Source organism: Myotis yumanensis, unplaced genomic scaffold, assembly GCF_028538775.1.
Source record: "Myotis yumanensis isolate MYYU_CA2020_CCGP unplaced genomic scaffold, mMyoYum1.0.hap1 SCAF_4, whole genome shotgun sequence".
NCBI lineage: Eukaryota > Metazoa > Chordata > Mammalia > Chiroptera > Vespertilionidae > Myotis > Myotis yumanensis.
Window position 1 is genome coordinate 81944107 of NW_027223755.1, and position 16134 is coordinate 81960240.

Here is a 16134-nt window from a genome sequence, read left to right on the forward strand (position 1 = left end):
ACGTCTTCTCTGCTCCGGCGGCAGAGGGCTCTGTGTGCTGTGCTGCACTGACCCTGCTTTTAGCAGTGGGTGTGGAAGTGGGCACTGCCCGCCCCACCTGCCTGATGCCTGCTCGGCGTGTCCTTTGCCCCCTAGATCTGGTGCCTCCTTCTCTCCTTAGCACGTGGGTGGCAGCTGCTCACGCTGCTGGCAGCCTGTGGAGCAGTCGTGGCCCAGACCACGGGCCGAGGTGCCTGCCAATCCCTGTCTGGGACTTGCTCGTGCCTGCTCACCTTTTGCCCCTTCTCTCCCCTGCTCCCAAACTGTGAGCTGGGTTTGAGAAGGGAGGAGCCACAGGTGTGGGGCCAGGCTCAAGTGGGCAGAGCCAGAGCCAGTGACAGCCTACTGAGCCCCAGCCTATCTTCAAACTTCATTCTAGTCCCCAAATCCCTCTCTCTTGAGCTCCTAGCCAGCTCACTAAACCCCATTCATTCCCTGAGCACCAGCTCCATGATCCCTTCTGAGCCCTCTCCGGCCTCTAAGTCTCTTCCTCATTTCCCATTCCCTGAGCAGTCTCCTCCTTCTCACGCCCCTAACCCTGATGGAGCCCCCTCTACCCTCCCTGAGCTCCAGGAGGAACCCCTCTTTTTGACCTCCTTTCTCTACCCTGAGTCCCTCTCTCCTCCTAAGCCCCCTCCCTATCCTTGAACCCTCACCCTCACCCTGCACTCTACATAAGGTTGCCAGATTTCGCAAACAAAAATCCAGAATTTTCAGTTAAATTTGAATTTTGAAAAACAACAAATATTTTTTTAAGTATAATTAAAACTCATGTAATATTTGGGGCATACTTATACTAAAGGATCACTCACAGCGTCATCTAAGTTTCTAATTTACTGAGCACCCTGCATTTATCATATCCATGTGGACAGCAGGGGCGGCGGGGAGGTTTGGACAAGATGTTCTCTCTCCAGGGCCTCTCTTTGCTGCAGCTGTGGCCTGTGGAAAACCTCGAGCTGACCTGGAAGTGGTCTGGGTCCCTGGAAGGGTTTGCATACCTTTGGCGGTCGAACGACCCTTTCACAGGGGTCACCTAAGACCGTCCTGCATATCAGATATTTACATTACGATTCATAACAGTAGCAACATTACAGTTATGAAGTAGCAACGAAAATAATTTTATGGTTGGGTCACAACATGAGGAACTGTATTTAAAGGGCCAGAAGGTTGAGAACCACTGCTCTAGAGTAAGGGGCGGGGTCTCCTATTAACTTAACAAATCACTATCCCTTCTAGCTAACATCTGCCAGGCATTGGCTACTTGCCAGGGCCCCACCTACACCTCCTGTACTTTACTGTATGTGGGTTAATTCATCAAGTCCCTCTGAGGACCAGATGGGATGGGTATTTCCTCCCATTTTACAGATGAGGAAACAGAGACACAGAGAGGTTGGGTACTTTTTCTGAGGTTTATACAGGCGGTAGGTGGCAGAGCTGGAATTTGAGCCCCGGTGTCCTGGCCCCGCATCTGCTGTGTAGTAGATCCTGTGCTCGCGGCTGGGACTGGAAAGATGACATAAATGCTGTCCCTGCTCTCAGGGGACCTCTAGTCCAACAGCAGGAAACAGGTGAGTCTTTAATGACTCTAATACAGGTCAGGCTGGGATCAGTGCTGCGAGAGAGTATGCCAGGAAGGAGGACCGATTCTGTCGGTGGAGGAGCAGGTGTGTGCGAGTCCAAGAAGGATGGGCCAGTTCTTTAAGAGCCTCCGGACAGGCATTGGGAGGAAGGGCTTTCGAGGTAGAGGAATATCTTGGGCATTAGCAGGGGAGGTGTGGAAATGCAGCAGAAAGTTGGGGAATAGTCAGGAGTCTGGCTTGACTGGAAGGAAGATGTCTGTAGGTTGAGCATCAGGTCAGGGAAAAGAAAAAAAGGGAGAGAGTCAGGTAAGAGCAAAGGAGTCAAACAAAGAAATGTAGATTCCATCCAGGGGAAAACAGGGAGCCACAGAAGAGTGTCAGGCCAAGGCAGGACCAGCTGAGTGTGCTGGGGCTGCAGCCGGGAAGAAGCGCTGCAGGGAGAACCTGGATCCACATGGGGCGGGTGCCTCACCCCGGGAGTGGCCGGGCTACCGCGAGATCCACTGGGGAGGTGGATGGAGGACTGGGGCGTGAAGGGACAGATGGTTGCTGTGATTTCTGCGTGTGCTTCTCCAAAGGGCTTGGGTCTCATTCAGCTCGGATCCAGCCCCGGAACAGGACCTGAAACAAGATAACGTGCTTGTAAATGTCAGCAGAATTGCATGGAGAGGATTTGGAGACAGATGGAAGGTTTAGGGGGGAGAAAGGCGAAGGATTCAGGAGGCTTTCCTGGTTTGAGCCTCAGCACCTGGAAGGATAATGATGCCCTAAACCAAATAAAGGGCTAGAGGGGAGACGGGATATGGGCAGTAGGGGAAGATACTGCAATGAGGGGTACCCACTGGGTGACATCCAGCAGACTTTGGTCCTCAGGTTGGCAGGTAAGGTCTGAGCCTGTGACAAGGCGAATGGCAGAGCTGTGAGGCAGCTGATAGCGACAGGCTGCTTGTTTCTTCAGCCTGGATCAATGCCCCCGGTGTGCCTAGCCCTGTGCGGGTGTGAATATGACTATGATGTGGTAGGAGGCTGTCCCCGCAGCAGAAAGACTAGATGGGTAAAGTCAGAGCCTTCACTTTCTATGAGGTTCAAAAACAGCTACAATTAATATACTGTTTAGATGCACTTGTCTACATGATAAAGCTATTTTAACAAAACAAAGGAATTAGACAACTGTTAGAATGGCTAAAATGAAAAAAGATTGATCATATAAAATGTTGGTAAGGATGCGGAGCAATTGCAACTGACACAGTCCAGTGGGGACGTTAAAACAGTTTGGAAAACTGCGGTAGTTTTTTAAGAATGTTAAACATGCAACTGTTGCCCTAGCCAGTTTGTCTCAGTGGATAGGGTGTTGGCCTGTGGACTGAAAGGTCCTGGGTTCAATTCCAGTCAAAGGGCACATGCCCAGGTTGCAGGCTCCATCCCCAGTAGGGGGTATGCAGGAGACAGCCAATCAATGATTCTCTCTCATCATTGATGTTTCTATCTCTCTCCCCTTCTCCCTTCCTCTCTGAAATCAATAAAAATACACTTAAAAAAAAAATTAAACCACATGCAACTGTTGCCTGACCAAGCGGTTTCACTCCTAGGTATTTAGTCAAGAGAAATGAAAGGGTATATCTACGCAAAGACTTGTACACAAATGTTCCTAGCAGCTTTAGTTGTGAAAGCCTGGAACTGGAAACAACTAGGATGGCCATCAACAGGTGCATGGATAAACAAATTGTAGTATATTCATAAATGCAAATACTATAACGGAATACTATGCTGCAATGAAAAGGAACAACCTGCTGAGAAATGGATGACTATCAAAATAATTATTCTAAGTGGATAGTATACTAAAAAATAGTATATACTGTATGACTCCATTTATATAAAACTAGAGGCCAGGTGCACGAATTCATGTACCAGTGGGGTCCCTTGGCCTGGCCTTTGGGATCGGGCCAAAACTGGCTCTCCGACATCCCACTAGGGGTCCCGGATTGTAAGAGGGCACAGGCCAGGCCGAGGGACCCCACTGGTGCACGATTGGGGCCAGGGAGGGATGTGGGAGGTTGGCCAGCCGGGGAGGGACTGAGGGAGGGCTCCAGGGTGTGTCTGGCTAGTCTCGCTCGGTCCTGATTGGCTGGACCCCAGCAGCAAGCTAACCTACTGATTGGAGTGTCTGCCCCCTGGTGGTCAGTGCATGTCATAGCAAGCGGCTGAGCCGCCTTAGCATATCATTAGCGTATTACGCTTTGATTGTTTGAATGGATAACTGGATGACTGGACACTCAGCATATTAGGCTTTTATTATATAGGATTCTAGAAAATGCAGTCTAACCTGTAGTGACAGAAAGCAGATCAGGGTTTATCTGGGGATGGAGTTAAGGGGTGTGGGGGAGACTGGAGGGAGGGATTACAAAAAAGTATAAAGAAATTTGGCGGGGGGGATGGATATGTTAATTGCCTTGATTTTGGTTATGGTTTCAGGGGCATATACCTATGCCCAAGCTCATTAAATTGCATACTTTAAATATGTACAGTTTATTGTGCATCATTTATACCTCAATAAAGCTATTCTTTAAAAGGCTCAACATTAGTCATTAGAGAAGTATAAATCAAAATTATGAGATTCTACTTCACACTCACTAGGATAGCTATAATAAAAAAGATAGACAATAACTATTGGTGGTGAAAAAATTGGCATTCTCATACATTGTACAATGGTGTAGCTACTTTGGAAAATAGCAGGGCCTTTCCTCAAAAAAGGTTAAACATAGAGTTATCAAATATCCACTCTTGCCTGGCCAGTGTGGCTCAGTGGTTGAGCACCAACCTATGAACCAGGAGGTCACAGTTTGATTCCTTGTCAAGGCACATGCCTGGGTTTTGGACTCGATCCCCAGTTGGGGGTGCGCAGGAGGCAGCCAATTAATGATTCTCTCTCATCATTGATGTTTCTATCTTTCTCTCCCTCTCTGAAATCAATAAAAATATAAAATAAAAACATTTTAAAATCCACTCTTTGGTATATAACCAAGAGAAAAAACAACACATGTAATACAAAAGTTGTATATGAATGTTCATAGTGACATTATTATAATAGTCAAAAAACAATCCCAATGTTCATCAACCCATTAATGAGTAGACAAATTGTGGTCTACACATACGATGGAATATTATTCAGGAGGGAAATTCTGACACATGCGACAACATGGATGAAGCTAGAGGACATGATGCTAAGAGAAAGAAGCCAGTCGCAAAAGGACAAATTACTGTAAGATTCCACTTATATGAGCTACCTTAAGTAGTCAAATTCATAGAGACAGAAAGTAGAATGGTGGGTGCCAGGGGCTTGAGGGATGGGAGAAGGGGGAGTTATTATTTTAATGGGTGCAGAGTTTCAGTTTGGGAAGATGAAAGGACTTCTGGAGATGGATGATGGTGACGGTTGCACAGTGTAAATGTACTTGATGTCACAGAACTGTACACTTGCAAATAATTAAAATGGTAAATTTTATGTTATGTATATTTTATTGCAAGAAATAAAAAGGTATCTGTACTAATAAATGCTACAATATCAACGAATCTTGAAAACATTGTTAAATGATAGAAGCCAGTCAAAAAAGACCGCATATGATAAGATTCCATTGGTATCAAAAGTCCAGAATAGGCAAATCAATAGAGACGGAAAGTATGTTAGTGATTGCTTAGGGCTGAGGGTGTTGGTGGTGGTAGGGTTGGAGGAAATGGAAGTGACTGCTAATAAGTACAGAGTTTCTTTTTGGGATGATGGAAAATGTTCTAAAATTGATTGTGCCAATGGTTGCACAACTATGTGAATATACCAAAAACACTGAATCGTACAATTTAAATTTGAATTGTATGGCATGTGAACTATATATCAATAAAGCTGAATTTAAAAAATCTTTATTATGGAAAGTATTACATAGGTCCCCTTTTTTCCCCATCAACTCCTTCCAGGCCATCCCTACCCCCTACTCCAGGCCCTCCCCACTCCACTATCTGTGTCCATGGGTTATGCATATATAATTAAGCTGATTTTTAAAAAGGGGGTGGGGGTCAGGTCCTTGGAGAACAATTAATTTTAAAAATATATTTTTGTTGATTTCAGAGAGGAAGGGAGAGGGAGAGAGAGAGAGAAACATCAATGATGAGAAAGAATCATTGATCAGCTGCCTCCTGCATGCCCCCTACTGGGGATTGAGCCCACAACTCAGGCATGTGCCCTTGACCAGAATTGAACCCGGGACCTTTCAGGGGACCTTTCAGTCCACAGGCCAACACCCTATCCAGAGCCAAACTGGCTAGGGCTGGAGAACAATGAATTTAAAGACTGAAGAAGGGAGGAGAACCACGGAGGCAAAGCGTCCCTTCGCACAGTCAACTCCTGGAATTTTCTGGAAGATGGTTGTTCCATTAGTTACAAACCAAGAGAGCATTTCCAGAAAGATAAGCCCATTGCAGCTGCTGTTTTTGGAGCACTGACTAGTCATCATGCTAGACGCTTATATAAAGTCACCTAATCCTTCAACTTCTCATTTTACATATGATATAATTAAGTGATTGGCGCTGGGTCACATAGGAAGTTCAGAGCTCAGAATGAGATCCAAGTCTATCTAACTCCAAAGCTAAGTTCTAAAAATAGACCCTAAAAATTTCTTAACTTTACATAAAAGTTTACACCAAAAGTGTAAAGATTAATACAGTGTACACCTGTGTACCCCCATTCAGCTTAAGAAATTGAATTCTCACCCTAGCCAGTTTGGCTTAGTGGATAGAGCATCGGCCTATGGACTAAAAGGTCCCAGGTTCGATTCTGGCCAAGAGCACATGCCCGGGTTGCAGGCTTGATCCCATGTGGGGCATGCAGGAGGCAGCCCATCAATGATTCTCTCTCATCATGGATGTTTCTCTCTCTCCCTCTCCCTTCCTCTCTGAAATCAATAAAAATATATTAAAAAAAAAAAAGAAATTGAATTCTCTCTCAACACCATTGAAGTCCCCTCTGTCTCCTCTCTGATTCCATCCCTCTTCTGCCATACGACCATGCTTCTGAATTTGGTATTTATTGTTCCCATACTTTACTTTGTATGTAACTCCAAGCAATGTGAAGTATAGTTTTACATGTTTCTAAACTTTATATCAACATCATATTATACTGAATGTACTCTTCTGAGTACATTGGACATCTGGGTTGCTTCCAGTTCTTTGTTATGACAAATTGAGCTGCTGCGAACATTCTTGTTCATGAATCCTAGTTCAAGAGAGTGAACATTCCTAGGAGTTTGTACTAGTTCCCTATGGCTGCTGTAACAAATGACCACAACACTAGCGGGTTAAAACGACACACATGTATTATCTTACAACTCTGGGTGTCAGAAGTCCAAACGGGTTTCACTGGGCTAAAGTGAAGGTCTTGGCAAGGTCACCATCCCTCTTTAGGGGAGAATCCATTTCCTTGAACTTTTTGGCTTCTAGAAGCCACCTGCCTTCCTTGGCTTGTGGCTCCTCACTACATCTTCAACGCCAGCAACACAGTATCTCCAAATTTCTCTGACTCTGACCCTCTGCTTCCATGGTCACATCTCTGATTCTGACTCTCCTGCCTTCCTCTTATAAGGACCCTTGTGATTGTATAGGGTGGACAAGTTCCCCATCTCCAGATCCTTGACTTAATCACAGCTGCAAATTCATGTCTTCCATGGAAGATAACATAGTCACAGGCTGCGGGTTTAAGATGTGGACAGCTTTGGGGGCCATTGTTCCATTTACCACCGAGGGAACGACTAGGCAATGTGATATGAGCACCTCTGAATTACTGCTCTCCACAGTGAATTGGTTCTCTCTCCCACTAGTAGTGCATGAGCACTCCTGTCACTCCCACTTTCACCAACACTTGCTATTACCTGACTTTTTCATTTTTGTCAACCTGGTGGCTGTGAAATGTCTGGGCTCTACTGCTATGGGGTCAAGAAAGAGAGTGCTCAGTGGTGTTGAATGTGGAAAAGAGGAGTCCTGGCAGTAAGAACGTGGCCGATGACCTCGGCTAGAGCAGTTCCCGCCGGAGTGGTGAGAGGGAGTAAAGTCAGACCACGGTAAGGGACACAGGAAGTGCAGCGTGTAGAGGGTATGTCTTAACTTGGGCTGCCACCGTGAAACACCACAGACTTGCGGGCTTAAACAGCAGATATGAAGTTCTTACAATTCTGGAGGCTGGGAAGTCCAAGACCAAGGTGCCAGCAGACTCCGTTTCTGGTGAGAGCCTGCTTCCTGGCTTGCAGACAGCTATGCTCTCGCTGTGTCCTCACGTGGAGAGAGAGAAAGAACTCTGCTCTCTTTCTCTTCTTACAAGGACACTGATGCCACCATGGGGGACCCAATCTCCTGACCTCATCTAAATCTAATAACTTCCCGAAGGCCCCACTTTCAAATAGCATATTGAGGGGTTAGGCCTTCCACATATGAATTTTGGGGGACACAAACATTCAGCCCATAACAGGATGCTTTCAAAATATTGGAGGATGAATGAGAGGGAGGTTATCAGTCTAAAGTAGAGAGAAAGAAAGACATAACTGATGGAATGGGGCAAGGCAGCTTGGTGGAGGCAGGTGAAGGTGAGGCCTATAGGAAGGGCACCTGGATTGGCTTTGGAAGAAGGAGGAGGCTGCTTTTTCTGGAGGTGGGAGGGTCGGGAGGACACTGAGGCATATGCAGAGAAATCCAAAGAGGCGAGGCAGAAAATGGCAGAGGCTTCTATCTGTGATGGGCAGCAGGAGTGGGTTTAGGGGTCTGAGGAGTGTGGGGAAGGTTTACAGAGAACATGGTTGTGGGGCATTCAACAGGGTGCCTACTGGGCTGAACAAAGGGGGGTTGGTGAGAAAGAGGGGACAAGCTGAGGTCTTACCAGCACTCTAGGTGAAGAAGTTCAGAGTGAAAGGGGCCAAAGGAGGGCCATGTAGGATTGTCTAGAAGACCCCTGGATGCTTAGTGGAAATGGTGGGTCCTGAGGTGGCAGAGCAGAACCAGGGAGATCACAGCCAGGGAACTGGGATAAGTGGAGGGACTTTTGATAATGCCCAGGACGATGGTGGAAGGAGAGCAGGGACTGTGGGAGCCCAGAGGAGAGGGGCACATAACCCAGCCTGGGTAAGTGGAGGGCTTCCAGGAGGTGGTGATGTTTCAGCTGAGTCTTGAAAGGGAAAACCAAATTTCAGTTATTATAAAAATTTGGAAGAAGTATTGGCTTTATAGTCTACTAATAAGCCTGTCCTATCCCACTCATCAGTTTTGTCTCTCTTGGATATCTGCCCATTGTGCTCTGGATGGATTGGAAGAGTCTGGATGGATTGGTATAAGTCTTTCAGCCCTTATACCTTGGCTTATGGACTTCTCTTTAGTTTAATTACTTTCTCCTTTAACTTCAGAACTCCTATTCATCCTTCAAAACCCAGAGCAAATGTTACCTCCTCTGGTGAGCCTTTCTGATTGCCCTTTCTGCTTTCTTAGTAGTGTGATAAAGTGGAACAAGCTCACTCATTACTGTTTGATTTTAGACAAGTGGCTTAGTCTCTGAGTGTCTGTTTCCTGGCAATGGCACTAGCCAAGTCCAGCTGTGAAGATAAGGCAAATGGCAATCCTGTGGCATCACACGGGAATCACTTAGGAAGCCACTGGGTGGTGAAACTTGACATTCTGACTTGTCCTAGAGTAAGCTGTGTGAGAATGTGACTCTGTCAGTCTAAATCCATGAACTCTGCGGAGAGTCTAGCCCAGTGACCAGGAATCATGTGCTCTGTGGGCCTTGAACAGAGAGAAGAATTGAAATTGCCTATCATTTACCTGTAATGTGACTTTGGGAAGGTGACATCATCTCTGTGAATCTGTTTCCTCATCTGTAAAATGACAACATATTAGGGATTCATTTACTACAGGTAAAGCAATCAACACTCACTATCTCTAATCCTCACTTTGTGCATCATCAACCCATTTTACAGAAGAGAAAACTGAGGCTTGGGGAGGTGATCGACTTGTTCAAGTTAGCCGCAGAGCAGGAGCTCCTGGCGCCCAGCCAAACTCAGAAAATTGTTGTGCGAATCCAGAGGGGAAATGTGAAATAGTCCCGCAAATTGTAAACGCCTGGGGTGGGAGAGTCCGTGCCTGGGGGGCGTGGTGAGTGATGAATGGCCAAGAGGAGGGGTGCGGAGAGAAGCCGCCTCAGCTATCCGGATGCCGGCGGGAGGATGGTTTTGCGGGCCGATCGGCGGGTGCGGGAGGCCCAGAGGGGCGCTGCATTGCCCGGTGGGCTGGGGTGCGGCTCGCCCCCTTTCCGCCCCACCCCCAGCCCCAACACCGCGGCCCCTTTAAGAGCGGGCAGGGCGCCCTCTGGCGGCGGAGCGGCGCGCGCGCGGCCGGAGCCGGAGCCGGATCCCGGAGCCGGAGCGGAGCGGAGCGGAGCCGGGGCGGAGCGGGCCGAACGGGCCGAGCCAGCAGCCGAGCTGGGGGCGCGGGCGGGCGGCATGTACCGGGCCCGGGCGGCGCGGGCGGGGCCGGAGCCCGGCAGCCCGGGGCGCTTTGGGATCCTCAGCACCGGGCAGCTCCGGGACCTGCTTCAGGATGAACCCAAGCTGGACCGGATCGTGCGGCTCAGCAGGAAGGTAGCGCGGGGGTCGCGGGTGGGGGGCGCGGGAACGGGCCGCGGCCTGCCGGACCTGCCGAGCAACCAAAGGGCCGCACGGGCCGGGCCGCGGGGCCGCCGGTGGGCGCGGGAGCCTGGCACGTACGAGTGGGCTCCACGGAGCCGCCCCCGGGGGAGGGGGCGCCCAGAGCCGGCCTGGGGCGGGTGGGGCGCCAGAGACCCGGGGAGGCGCCTATGCACCCCCGGGATGGCCGCGAGGCGTGTCCTACAGCGGATGCTCCAGGGAGGTGTGTTCTGGGGGGCAGGGGTGGTTGTGTTGTGGGGGGCCCTGGCTCGCACACCCACGTTCTGTAGGGCCAGAAAGGGGAGGCGCCTTCCGTGGGGAGAACTAGGGGCCTGTTTAACACCTGGGAGGACCGAGGAGGGAGCGCCCGCATCTGGAGGGTGCAGGAGGCGGCTTTGTGTCTTTCTCTGGGTAGGGGTGCTGAGAGCTGAGGTGCCTATTCCATAGGCCACCATAGAGAAAGTTGTATATTTCACAGGCGATAGGCCGGGGCTGGTTGGCTGTGGGGGGCAGAAAGGGAAAGTGTGTGTTGGAGGGAGGCAGGCAGGAGGGGCATATGCATCCTATAGGGGACAGATGGAGGGTAGTGTGTTCTCCAGGGGCCGGGAGGGGAGGCTGGGCACTCCTAGGAACGAGGAAACAGCATTCTCCAAGCCAGGGAAGAAAGGGGCTCTGCTTGCTGTACGAGAAGGAGAGCTGGGAGGTGCTAGAGGATCTGGGAGGGAAAGGGGGTGTGTATTCCTTGGGGGGGTGGGGATTCCACTGGAGGGCAGAAGGACAGGTGTGAGGGGAGGGGAGGGCGGCTTGAGGGGGGACTAGGCAGGGACTGGGTGAAGGCCACTCTGGACAGTCAGAGCCGGGGTGGGAGTGTTTTCCGCACAAACACCTGAGGAGGAGGCAGACAAAGGCCTGGAATGAGAGGGAAGCTGCCCATGCATGGAAAATGGGACAGAGGAGGGAGGGGGACTCCTCGGGGACCTGAGCAGACATATTAATTGAAAAATTAAAAATTAACTAACATTTGTAGAGGCCTTCCTAGTTTTCCTCTCTTCAGTCTCACCACAGCCCTGTACGGTGGCGGTTTTTCGCTTACTTTGTAGAGGAGGAAACTGAGGCCCAGAGAGGAAGCCCAAGGCGAAGCTCCTTCTGGGCCTCTTGCAGTCTCTCCACCTGTTGGCTCCCCATCCTGAGATTGGGGTGCTTTCAGCGTGACCTCGGGCACTGCTGCTCAGGGTGGCAGAAGGTGGAGGTGGGCAGACTCCCTGAGTGCACCTCTTGGCTCTTCTCTGGTGGCAGTTCCAGGGCCTGCAGCTGGAGCGCGAGGCATGCCTGGCCTCCAACTACGCACTAGCCAAGGAGAACCTAGCGTTGCGGCCCCGCCTCGAGATGGGTCGGGCAGCCCTGGCCATCAAGTACCAGGAACTCCGAGAGGTGGCCGAGAGCTGTGCGGACAAGCTGCAGCGACTGGGTGAGGGGACAGTTGGGAGAACTGCCTGGGAGGGTGGCAGTTGGCTCTCTGGTTGGTTGGCCTTGGGAAGTGCTAGGTTCTGAAAGGTGGGACTTGGGCAGACCTATTCCCCAGGCAAGTTTGAGGGGTGCTACTCCTGGAAAACTGAGTTGGGGAAGTGAACAGTTGGTGAGCAGAGCTGGGTTGTAGAGGCCAGGTGGGGCCCTTGGCAGTGGGAGAAAAGGGGGCCCAATATCCAAGGGCCTGGGGTACTCTAGGAGACCAAGCCCCTGCTCCCTCTTTTGCACTAAGACGGGGGCCAGAACCTTGGGGGAAGGTGCACAAACTGATCCCAAGGGCATTGTACAGATGAGGAAACGGAGAAACAAACACAGTCACACACAGGGTTAGGGAGAGTCAGGATTGGACCCTGGGACTATGGCCTATCTGTCCTGGGGGACAGGCCCTAAGGGCAGGGGCTATTCACTCTGTCCCTCTGTGGCCCTCAGAGGAGAGCATGCATCGCTGGAGCCCCCACTGTGCCCTGGGCTGGCTGCAGGCTGAGCTGGAAGAGGCTGAGCAGGAAGCTGAGGTGAGGGGAGGGGAGGCTGGGCCTGGGGACAAGAGAGAGACCCATCCTATCACTCCCCATCACTTCATTCTTACACTGCAGGCTTGAGAGCCCCTTCTCCAGGAAGCCTGTCCTAAGTGCCAGGCCCCCAGGAGAGCCCCCTGTGAATGTCTCAGGGCAGAGTAGGCTGGGTCTACAGAGGAGCTGGTGCAGACTTCTCAGTGCCGGGTTGGGAATATAGTGCTCAGTGAGTTCATGGAGGCGGGGAAGGAGGGGGCCTGGCCCTAGCTTTGATGGGCAACACCTAAGTCTACCTCAGTGGGTCCCCATCTCTGATCCTGCCTCATCTCTGACCCAGCAGGTCTGGTGGTAGTAAGGAAATAGAGGCTTGAGAGTAGAGGACATTTGTCTGCAGTCACTCAGCAAGTCAGAGGCACACCCAGGCTGGGACTCAGGTGGCTCTGTCCCCCAGCTGTGGTCACCATTAGAAGGGATTCAAGGGGGGAGGGATAGAGGGCCAGTCCACAGTCTTGGTCATGCTCCTCCCAAACTGTGCCTTCCTCCCGTCCCAGGAGCACATGGAGCAGCTGCTGCTGGGGGAGCAGAGCCTGGAGGCTTTCTTGCCCGCTTTCCAGCGAGGCCGCGCCCTGGCCCACCTGAGGCGGACCCAGGCTGAGAAGCTGCAGGAGCTGCTGCGGCGCCGGGAGCGGTCTGCCCAGCCAGCACCCACTGCTGCTGTGGATCCCCCCAAACCTTTCCCCGCTGCAGCTGTCCTGCCCACCGGGGCTGGCCGGGGGCCACCAGCAGTGCCCCGAAGCCTGCCCCCCTTGGACTCCCGCCCAGTGCCCCCGCTGAAGGGCTCCCCCGGGTGCCCCCTTGGCCCAGCACCTCTGCTGAGCCCTCGGCCCTCGCAGCCAGAGCCCCCTCACCGGTAGGATCCAGGGTATGGCTCCCCAATGGGGGGCCCAGACGAAGTTGATGCGTGGCTCCTCCTCCTCCCCCACTGCCTGGGTGGGGGGAGGGGCAGGCCCCTCCCTTTGGCCTCAGGCAGGCCCTGGCCCTGGAGGCTAAGCTGGGGAGGAGGGTCACCTGGAAGATGCCCAGAGAGAGGGCTGGGGGTGGGTGGGCAGGGTGTTATGCCTCTGGCATTGAGGAAACTGCCTTTTTTTTGTCCCTGGCTGAGACCTCCCAGGTGATGGGCAAGACCCAGTGAAAGAACTTGACTCATGGCAACCTAGGAAGGTGCCCGCTCTCCCCAAGGCACTGCCTTGGGGGCCTATCACATCCTGCCACTTCACTGGGCTGGCACAATCAATGCCAAGGCTGATAGAAGTGTTTTCCATCATGTACTGAGCCTACCTTTCCCCCAGTCCTGGGGCCCACCACCTAGGAGCCAGGTGGTCAGGTCCCAGCTGCAGGGTCCAGGAAACCATGGCCCTGGGGCCCCACTCATGCTCCAGACACTGGGGCAATGGGGCAAGGTAGGCCAGGGGCTTCTGACCTGCACAGGTGAGAGTGGGCCATCCCCAGGAAAGACCATTCTGTATTTTTCTGTCCCGTCTCCTTAGAATGGAACCTTTTTGAGGGCAGGTCCTTGTCTTTGTATGTTCTGTCCCCAGCCCCACTTCCCAGGGGCCGTCAATAAATGTGATGATGAGGATGACGATGCTGCTCGACTCCTCTCTGCTCCCTCCACCAGCCACTCTGCTGTTGCAGCCTCTCCATCCCAGCTCCTGCGCTTCCTATTCTTGAGATGCCTTTCCTTCCTCTCTGCCCATCCAAAGCCCGCCTGTCCTTCAGGTCCAGCACTGCTCCTGCCTCTTCCATGAAGCCTTCTCTGGTTATCAATCTGTGGGAGACTTTCCTAACTCTTAACTTCCCGGCACTTCTGGCCAGAAGCACACTCTACTTCTTCACTGGTCTCCAATTGCCTCACCTGTACACAATTTCTTTTCCTGGGTCATCTATAAGCCCAATCAAGATGGTACCTGCTTCTTCTCTGGCCTGCCAAATGGTCACCGCCAGAGTGCTGGAGGGGGCTATATAGTGCTGAAGGTACCTGTCTTCAGCCAGGGTGAACACTAGGTGGCCGGCTTGGCTGATGAGTGTGGGACAAGATGGGAAAGCAGCCCTAGCCAGTTTGGCTTAGTGGATAGAGTGTCGGCCTGCGGACGGAAGGGTCCCAGCTTGATTCCAGTCAAGGGCACAGGTCTCAGTTACAGGCTCCCCCCTGGCCCAGGCCCTGGTCAGGGCATGTGCAGGAGGCAACCAATTGATGTGTTTCTCTCACATCGATATTTCTCTCTTCCACTCTTGCTACAATCAATGGAAAAATATCCTCAGGTGAGGATTAAAAAATAAATAAAATAAATAAGATGGGAAAGCAGAAACATGCCCCGAATCCGCTTAGGTCAAGTCTGATGAGATGAAGTTTGGCAGGGAGGCACGGATGGCCTTACAAATAAGAGGGGACAGTCAGTGCTGTAGCAGCAAATGTGATCTTGGTCCATGTTAATGGGAATAAACCATCTACAAAGAGGGAAGTGTTGGGTTGGCTCAACTTTTCACTGAAATCTTACACTCTAAAAGGGATTTCCAAAACAGCACATTTGGAGTAATAATGATAAGAAAGGATTGAGACTAAGTCCCATGTGAAACAACTTAGGGATCCATGTAGGGCCAGAGGTCAGAGCCTAGACCAGTGGTCGGCAAACCGTGGCTCGAGAGCCACATGCAGCTCTTTGGCCCCTTGAGTGTGGCTCTTCCACAAAATACCGACTTCTGCGCATGGGCCACAAAGTTTCAATCACACTGTACGTCAGAGCCTAGACCCATGGTCGGCAAACTGTGGCTCTCGAGCCACATGCGACTCTTTGGCCCCTTGAGTGTGGCTCTTCCTAAGCCTTAGGAGTACCCTAATTAAGTTAATAACAATGTACCTACCTATATAGTTTAAGTTTAAAAAATTTGGCTCTGAAAAGAAATTTCAATCGTACTGTTGATATTTGGCTGTTGACTAATGAGTTCGCCGACCACTGGCCTAGACCAATGGGCGGAAACCACAAGGAGCCAGATTTTGGCTCATTGTGAGGCTTTTAAGTCAGGGCTGCTATTGGAGGTAAGTGGTCCCCTTCTCTCAAGTTTTGTGACTGCTTAATCTTTAGAGATGAAGGCAATAGTTGGGAGGGACGGGCCCACTGAACTTTTCAGAGCCCTTCAAGCCCAGTCAGACTTATCACATAGGGGCACGGTCAAAGGAAGCACTACTAGTGCCCACATGAGACCCTTCATCCATATGGCCTTGGTTCTACTCTCCTTACTGTTAGCACTTGAGCTGCTGGAGGCTGACGGACACCAAAACATCTCTGCCTGCGAGGACAACAGACAGAGCAGCTCTGGACAACCTCCTAAATGCTAAGCACAGCTTGGGGCAGGCTGGGCCCTTCTTGCCCTCGTCTCTCATTCTGGATTCAAGCTTACAGGCAGTTTGTAACTAAAAGGAGAAAGGGGGCTAAGGTGGGCACGTCTGAGCCTTCCTCCACTATCATGAATTGAGGAGCAGCCTCAAAAAAGCAGGGTTCAGCCTCCCCTCCCCAGGGCAAGTAAGAAGAGAAAGGAACGACCCAAGCAATGGAGGGACAGAAGGGGAGAGAGATGCGTTTCCATGGGACTGTATGGGGTCCTTCAAAAGTCCTCACCTACATCAGAGAGCTCAGACTGCTTTACAGGGGGTGGAGACTGAGGTCCCTCAGTGTTCAGCTCCAGCCTGAAAAAGACCGAGGCAGATGGGTA

General features: G+C 51.2%; 1 protein-coding gene across 1 annotated transcript; it reads left to right on the forward strand.

The window, feature by feature from the left end:
• The first annotated feature begins 10096 nt into the window (after positions 1–10096).
• Positions 10097–14005, forward strand: VPS37D (VPS37D subunit of ESCRT-I). Its single transcript, XM_070412783.1, has 4 exons — positions 10097–10279; positions 11621–11792; positions 12281–12363; positions 12915–14005. The coding sequence occupies exons 1-4, from the start codon at positions 10142–10144 to the stop codon at positions 13275–13277; spliced, it is 756 nt and encodes a 251-aa protein (XP_070268884.1). The 5' UTR covers positions 10097–10141; the 3' UTR covers positions 13278–14005.
• Positions 14006–16134: the final 2129 nt, after the last annotated feature.